Source organism: Vombatus ursinus, unplaced genomic scaffold (genome assembly GCF_900497805.2).
Source record: "Vombatus ursinus unplaced genomic scaffold, bare-nosed wombat genome assembly UNPS02015152.1, whole genome shotgun sequence".
Lineage (NCBI taxonomy): Eukaryota > Metazoa > Chordata > Mammalia > Diprotodontia > Vombatidae > Vombatus > Vombatus ursinus.
In genome coordinates this window covers 3,520,716-3,529,405 of record NW_020954930.1, presented here as the reverse complement: position 1 = coordinate 3,529,405, position 8,690 = coordinate 3,520,716, and the positions used below count along the sequence as shown (strand labels likewise).

At 43.5% G+C, this 8,690-nt stretch overlaps 1 protein-coding gene across 1 annotated transcript in view; it reads left to right on the top strand.

Annotated features, from left to right (window-relative positions):
* VGLL1 (vestigial like family member 1) overlaps positions 1–3,952 on the top strand; it is an 11,673-nt gene extending 7,721 nt beyond the window's left edge. The window contains exons 4-6 of the mRNA XM_027846416.1: positions 317–733; positions 2,665–2,724; positions 3,876–3,952. Of these exons, the coding sequence (XP_027702217.1) occupies positions 317–733; positions 2,665–2,724; positions 3,876–3,952 (554 nt within the window). The remainder of the gene's footprint in view (positions 1–316; positions 734–2,664; positions 2,725–3,875) is intronic.
* Positions 3,953–8,690: the final 4,738 nt, after the last annotated feature.

The following is an 8,690-nucleotide window of genomic DNA, read 5'->3' as shown; positions in this document are numbered from 1 at the left end:
CACACACACACACACACACACACACACACACACACACACACACACACCGTATCTGACACTGGCTGCATGACCTTGTTTAAGTCTTTTAACCTGTATGGATCTCACTATCTCTAAAGTAATAAAACAAATTAAACCTTAGTTCACAAAGATAGGAGAGTGAGTCCCTGTAGAAACAGTTAGAATGTCAGAGTGGAAACAGACCTTAGAGCTCATCCCATCCACCCTCCCCTGCTTTGGGCAACACGAGTGAGGGGCAGTCCAGAGTGATTGCTGTGTCTATGTCGTCTCTCAAACCTTGCAAAACTTTCCTTTCTAGACAATCAATTGCATCCAAATCAGTGGAGTTTCAACTCTCACTGGCCCAAGCCACACCAAGAATTATCTCCCGTCAACAACGGCCTGGCCAGCTGCGCTTTGAACGTGTCTGTCTCCCACGACTCATCGCCCCTGATGGTTGCGAGCCCTCCTCCACAGCTTGGAGAGCTGTGGCATTTATCTTCTTCTGTAGCCAGCCCAAGCCCTGCTGAGCCTGGGTATCCTCCCTCCTTCCCTAGTTTCCATCTAATGCCAGGAACTGAGCGTGAGAGGAAATATGGCTCGCTTCTAAATCTCTTACAGCAAGACAGGTGCCTTGTGTACCCCACGCCGCCAGCCAGGAAGCAGGCCAGACATTCTTCTCTTGGCACTGGAGCCCCGAACCTGCACCCCACTGGGCCTCCCAGCCCTGATGGTGGTAAGAAAATGTCCATATGTGATTTTGTGCTGAGAAATAGTTGGTATGGGGGAGGGAAGCAGGCAGAGATGCTTGTATCTGTCGTCGCTCTGGAAGCTTCAACTAGTCCCGAACTGTAACTAGCATGAGGTGAGCAGGGCTTTGCCACAGGTTGCCAAAATGTAAAGGAGCACCAATAGCGCTTTCAGCCTTTCACCAACACAACTAGTTTAGCAACTAGTTAGCAAAAGTAATTTATGAAACTAGGAAGCTAGCAGGTGGCAGCTTTGATCCCCCATTTCAGCCATACCCCATGGAGCTCTTCCCCAGTCCATCCTGCTCTTTACCCCACTCCACCATGGTGGTCTCTCTAGCAGTGGCCTCACTATGCCACCCTCCCCAAAAAAACTGAATTAAAAGAATGCCTTGTGCTACTTACCCTAGTGCAATAATTGCTAAATTTTAGTCTGAGATTTCTCATACACTCTTACCAGTGTGGGCTGGGGAGAAAATAGGCCTTCAAGAGCTAAAGAATTATTGAGAAGGTCAGCTGGGCTGAATTGGCCAGAAACATTTGCCCCAGTCTATATGTTAAGCCCTTCCTTATAACGATGGTTTGAAACTGAATGTAACTTGGGAGACAGCCTAGGATAAGTGTAAAAAGAAGCAGCGCTTAGAAAACCAGGTTTCTAGTCCTGACTCTACCATTAATTATCTGGAGGACCTTGACCAAAGCCTTCCACTGCTCTGGGCCTCAGTTTCCTGATCTGAAAAATGAGGAGCTAGACTAGAGGCTCTATAAAAGGCCCCTCCCAGCCCTCAATCCTATGATTTGATGATTTTGTGACCTTGGGCAGATCACTCAAATGTTCTGGGCCTCAGGTTTTTGTTCTAGAAAATGATGAGTTTTGTTTAGGTGATTGGCAAGGAAAGTCCCCTCCAGCTCTACCATTTCAGTATACTTGGCAACGCATCACAAAACTAATTTTTGTTAAAACACATAGTGTGACTTTGGGACACATCTCCAGAAGGAAACTACGTTCTTAGAAATAAGTTGGACAACTTTAATGACAAGGCCAGACTCTTAGATGAAAAAACTGGGGTGCAATGCATAGAAATCATCTGAGGGACCCAATTCACAGTCCCCCTAACTGCTCCCTTTCTATTCCATCCCTTCTGGGGATTCCTCTTCTACTTTTCTCTAGTCCCCTTCTCCCTAATCACTGTCACCCCTACCCACAACCCCTTCCTCACTGCCATAAAAATGCACTGGCCCATCCTGGCAAGGCCTTCTCTTGCTCAAGGTCTGGGGAAGAATTGGCCTGAGCTAAGGCTAAGGGGAGGTGGTGGAATGAACATTGAATGTAGAGTCAAAGGACAAGTACAAATTACAGCTTTCTCTGTTACTGTGTAACCTTGGGCAAGTCACTCCCCCCCCCCCGGGCCTCAGTTTCCTCCTCTGCAAAATAAAGGTCTTGGACTAGATGACCTCTAAGGTCCCTTCCAGCTTTAGAGCTGTGATGCTGGAAATACCGTCCTATTCCTCCCCACCAGTATCCTGAAGGAATTCCTCCCTTCACACAAAGCATTCCGGCAGAAGTGGGTAGCACTGCTACTGTCCATGTTCTCCAGCTGTTACCCAACATCATTGCTGACTGGCACTTCCTAGTCCAGTGTGAGCCTTCTTGGCACACCTCTTAAATTGCTAAGTTCCAGGAGCCACCAATGAGATCTCTGACTACAAATGTGTCTGGAGGATTAGAAACTAGCCATGAAGGGCAGGAGCAGAAGCCTCCTCGCTTTCAGAGCACTGGCTGAGGGAGAAGAAGGGTGGGCAGCCAAAGCAGTGGGGCTGCCCATTCCTGGCAGCTGCCCATCCCAGTTCAGCCGGGCACTGCACCTCCTCCTCACAGAAGCACCATTGACAAACCACCTCTTTTTTTCTCTCTTAGGGAACAAATGGGGTTCCTTCCAAAGCCTAGAAAATACCAGCACCAATCTTGCTAATGGAAGTAGGTATCTGAGCTACACTTGCCTGGGATTTCTCGAGAATTCTCAGTGCTGTTAAAAGCAAACAGACAAAAAGTCGAAGCTGCTTCTCCTGCAACCTAAATAACCAGGGGTTTCTTATTTACAAGAACCTGACATTCCTGAGGAGCCCTTACACTTTCCAGCTTGCACAAATTCCTGTTCTTTCCCCTTCCAGGAGTTACTAATAGGCTTTGGTGCAGGAGACAGCCGAATTAGCTCAGTTGGCTGACGTGAACCAGCCCAAAGCCCCAAGGGGGACGAATGGTTCTACGGGAATTAAAATTCTTAGTCCCAGATGTTCTGTCCTTTGCTTTGCTTCAAGGACCACCCACAACTTTGCTGTTGCAACAAATGCCCATTGAGGCTGAACGCCAAAACGATTGGTTACATGAAATGCTAAAATGGAAGTTTCTGAAGCAAGCCCCACTCTATCTGCATGCAATGGGAGGGAAAGGGCACTGGGTTGGGAGCCAGAGGCCCTGGGTCCGAATCTGAGCTCTTCTACTTATTATTTATGTGACCTTGGCCATGTCCCTTTTCATCTCTGGGCCTCGGTTTCTCTCCCTGTAAAATGAGGGGATGTAGGGCAGCTAGGTAGCCCAGTGGATAGAGTGCTGGGCCTGAAGTTAGGAAGACTCATCTTTCTGAGTTCAAATCCAGCCTCAGACACTTACTAGCTGTGTGACCCTGGGCAAGTCACTTCACTCTTGTCTACCTCAGTTTCCTCATCTGTAAAATGACCTGGAGAAGAAAATGGCAAGCCACTCTAGTATCTTTGCCAAGAAAACCCCAAATGGGGTCAAGAAGAGTCAGACACAACTGAAATGACTCAACAACAACAAAAAACAAGGTCTCTGATGTCCCTTGCCGTTCTAACATTCTGAGGTTCTGCCAAGAGGCTAATCAATCAGTCAATAAACATTTAGTAAGCACCCACTCTGTGCCAGGTGCTAAATGCTAAATTCCACATGTGCATTGTAACATATCTAAGTGCAGAGGGGGCATAGCTTGAAGGAGTGATCTGAAGAGGGTTGATTTAATCACAGAAGGCTTCTTGATGGAAACAAGTTTTATGTAAGCCTGACTCAAACCGAGATTCCCACATTTAACAACTCTTTTTGTTTTCTTTTAGACATAGAAACAAATGCTGTTTCTCCACCCAAATCTGACAGCCCAGGGTGTCCTGGTGAAGTTAAAGGGCTTAAATGAGAAAATGGGCCCTTGTCAGAGGCCGGCACACACTGCCGTAGGATTTCAGCATCAATACCAGTGGATGTGGCTGCTAAGTTGATATTGAACATCTCCTAGCCTTTGCTTGAAGCCAAAGCTGATGTGAATGGTTCTGTCAAAATTGCCAAATGAGCTATTGTTATCATGTTTTTCAGGAGTCTCCCTCCAGGTAGAAGACAAGAGTTGTCCTTTTATCGACTGGATACTTCGGTTCTGTCTTGGTGAAGATAACTTTTTCCCATAGATACACATGGGGAAAAAATAACATAGAACTGTGCGTCCAGACTACCTATAAATCATCGTGTTTTTCTTTCATTTCTGCCATTAAAGACCCAACTCTGAAAGCAAACCCCTAGTCTTCTGAAAATTGTTTTCTTATTTTTATTTTCCTCATATGCTTAGACTAGAGTCACAGCACTTAGACTTGTTAGCACCCTCCTAGGGTCCAAAAATCAGAGGACTGTGGAGGCCACCTAGTTTAACACATACCTGGACGAGAGTCTGTAACATGCCCAATATGCAGTCACCCCAGGTCTGCTTCAGGACCTCCTGTGATGGGGAATCCCTATACGACCTTTGGAGGTATGCCAGTCCAATGTCCAACAGCTTTGATCAGGAGGAAGTTTTTTTCTTCCATCCAGCCTAAATCTGCTTCTCAGTGACCTTCAGCCTTTGCTCCTAATTCTACATCCTGGGGAAAAGCAGAGCAAGCATACTTGAAAATAGCTATTCTGCCTCTCCTAAGGGTGCAGTGGAAAGGGAGCCGCAGGCAGAGCACCTTAGTTCAAATCCTAGCTCTTCCTCTTACTACCTGTGTGACTTTGGCCAAGTCACTTGACCTCTCTGGACCTCAGTTTCATCATCTGTAAAATGGGGAGAGGTATCAGAATAGATTCCCCATGCAGCTCTGAACCTATGTGTCTTCTCTAGGTCTGATGTCCCCAGTCCTTGGATATTCTGTGATGTCCTCCCCATCCTGGTTGTCTTCCCTCTGGATACTTTCTGGTTCATCAGTGTCTTCCTCAATTGCACCTAAAACTGAACATGGTATCCCAGGGCAGAGTACCACAGGACTGCCTGGCACCTCCAGTGTTCTGGACACGTGGCCTCTCAACACCCCTACCTTCTCTTGTTTCCAGATGAATCTGTCTAGCCCTGACCCCTCAATCTTGTACTGGAGAAGTCAAGCCAATTTTTTTAAACCCAAGTTTAAGACTTTGTCTCTATCCTTATTAAATTTCACCTCAGATTCAGCTCAATATTTTGTCTGTTAAGATCTTTTTGGCTCCTGCTTCGATTATCTAGTATGTTAACTACTCCTCCCATCTTCGTGTCTTAAGTAAATTTGATAAGCACGTCATTTATGGCTTCATTCAAGTCATTGATAAAACTGTTCCACAGCTCAGGGAAAAGCACTGATCCTGGGGTCCTCCTGGAGAGATCTCTTTCCACGTTGACAATGACCCATCAATGGCTATTCTTTGAGTCTAGCCATGCTACCAGTTCCAAAGCTACTTAATTATCATAGTTCAGCCTAGATTTTCGTCCACAAGAATATCAGGAAAGATTTTGTCAAATGCTTTGTTAAACTAGAGGCAGTGTAGTTCAGTGGAAGGAACACTGGTTCTTTCCAAGTCAGAAGACGTGGGTTCAAAGCCTTCCTCTGTCATTATGTGTATGACCCTGGCAATCACTTGACTTCTCTACACCTCAAGTTTCCTCACTGTAAAATGAAGGAGATGGACATCTGTGGGTCCATGATTCTATAGCGACAGCATTCTCTGGGTCTACCAAGCTAGTGACCCTTGTCATAAAAGGATGGGAGGTTTTTTTTGCTGTGGCCTGTTCTTGCTCCCAAAGAGCCATACAAGCTCTTTGTGATCGCTACTTCCTTTTCTTTTTTTTTATTAATTTATTTTGATTTATCAACAATCACTTCCACATGCTTTTGAGTTTAAAATTTTTCTCCCCCTTCATCCCCAACCACCCTCCCCAAGACGGCGCACAATCTGATATAGGCTATACATTTACATTCATATTAAACATATTTTCACATTAGTGATGTTGTAAGTAAAAATTAAAACCAATAGGAGGAACCATCAGAAAGAGGAAACAAAACTCAACAGAAGAGAAAAAAAAAATAGCAATTCGACTTCCATAGTTCTTTCTTTGGATGTGGATAGCATTTTCCATCACAAGGCCTCTGGAGATGTCTTAGATCCTTGTATTGCTGGGAATAGTTAAGTTTATCACTATTAGTCATCACACAACGTGGCTGTTATTGTGTACAATGTTCTCTTGGTTCTGCTCACTTCACTCAGCAACTACTTCTTTTTCTAGACATCCACTAACCATCCCTTTAATAACAAGTGCTAGAATTTTTTGCCAGGAAGCCTGTTAAAGTTCACTAACACATAGGTTACAGACTAGACTCTCTTCCCTTTTCCTTTTTATTACCCTATTTGCCCTTCTATCACACCGAACATCTTCCATTGTCCAAGAATTTTCAAAAATCACCATCAGTGGCTCAGTAGTCACATTCACCAAGTCTTCAGACCCAAAATGACATGGTCTCTTTTATGTGATTGTCCCGTTTTTCGTTACTGTGCCCCCTTAGTTCTGGCCCTAACAATTAGCCAGAAGGTCTGTTCTTGTGTGTAAACTTGGATGGATCCCTGAGTATTTCAAACCTATTTCTATTCCTCCATGGAAGAGCTACCAGCAAGGTTCAATTCAATTCAATTAATGGTCTGGCAAAAATTTATGGAAAGTGGCTACTGTGTGCTAGGCACTGTACTAGACTGTAGAGGTACAACAACAAAAAAAAGGAAATAGTTTATACCTGCAAAAAGCTTACATTCTACTGGGGTGGGAGTGGGGGTGAAACAGCATATACATGTGTGTGTGTGTGTATGTATGTATATGTATACACACACAAATAGGTGAATACAGAGCAATGCTAGGGAAATTTCAAGAGGGAGAGAATGCTAATGAGAAGGAAGGGGAGGAATCAAAAAAGGCCTCCTGTAGGAGGTGACACCTGAGCTGTGGTCTGAAGGAAGCTGGGAATTCTTTGAGACAGAGATAAGAAAGGAGTGCAGTTTAGACATGTGGGACAGCTTGTGCAAAGACATAAAGGAAGGAAATGGGGAATTTCATGTACAGGCAATAGTTACAAAATAGAGGGTGTGGAAAAGGGGAGGAATATGAAATAAAGCTGAAAAGAGAGGTGGGTGGGGTCTCTGTTGTTAAGGGCTTTAAATGCCAGACTAAGCATTTTGTATTTTATCCTAGAGATAGTAGGGAGTTATTGAAGATTTTATTGCAGAAAGGTGGCATGATCATATTTCTATTAAGAAATATCAATCTGAATTTTGATTACATTAAATTATAAAGGGTTTGCTCAAACAAAGTCAATGCAACCAAGATTAGAAGGAAAGCAGAAAGCTGGAAAACAATTTTTACAGCCAGTGTCTCTGATAAAGGCCTCATTTCTAAAATATATAGAGAACTGAGTTAAATTTATAAGAATACAAGTCATTCCCTAATTGATAAATGGTCAAAGGATATGAACAGGCAGTTTTCAGAAGAAGAAATTAAGTCTATCTATAGTCCATATGAAAAAATGCTCTAAATCAGCATTGATTAGAGAAATGCAAATCAAAACAACTTTGAGGTACCACTTCACACCTATCTGATTGGCTAATATGACAAAAAAGGAAAATGATAAACGTTGGAGAAGATGTGGGAAAATTGGAACACTAATGCATTGCTGGTAAAGTTGTGAACTGATCCAAGCATTCCGAAGAGCAATTTGAAACTATGCCCAAAGTGCTATAAAACTGTGCATACCCTTCAATCGAGCAATACCACTACTAGGTCTGTATCCCAAAGAGATCATAAAAAAGGGAAAAGGACCCACATGTACAAAAATATTTATAGCAGCTCTTTCTGTGGTGGCAAAGAATTGGAAATTGAGGGGATGCCCATCCATTGGGGAATGGCTGAACAAGTTGTGGTATATGAATGTAATGGAATACTACTGTGCTGTAAGAAATGACGAGCAGGAGGATTTCAGAAAAACTTGGAAAGACTTATATGAACTGATGCTGAGTGAAATGAGCAGAACCAGGAGAAAGTTATACACAGTAACAGCCATGTTGTGTGATGATCAGCTATGATTGGCTTAGCCCTTCTCAGCAATACAATGATCCAATTTGTTTCCAAGACTCATGATGGAAAATGCTATCCACATCCAGAGAAAGAACTGTGGAGTTTGAATGCAGAACGAAGCATACTATATTCTTTTTTTTTTCATGGTTTTCCCCTTTCGTTCTGATTCTTCTTTCACAACATGACTAATGTGGAAATATGTTTAATATGACTGAACATGTATAACCTATATCAGATTGCTTGCTGTCCTGAGGAGGAGGGAGGGGAGAGGGGGAGGGAGAAAAAAATTTGGAACTCAAAATCTTATAAAAATGAATGTTGAAAACTATCTTTACATGTAATTGGGGAAAAAATAAACTACTTTGGGAGGGGGAAGAAATATCAATTTGGCTGATGTATAGCAGCTGGATTAGTAAGGGCAAGGACTAGAAATAGGGAGACTATTTAGGAAGCTATTACAGTTGTCCAGGGAAAAAGTGAAGAGGGCCTGGACCACGTAAGTGGATTACAGGGGATGAATGTGAGAAATGATATGGAGGTGGAA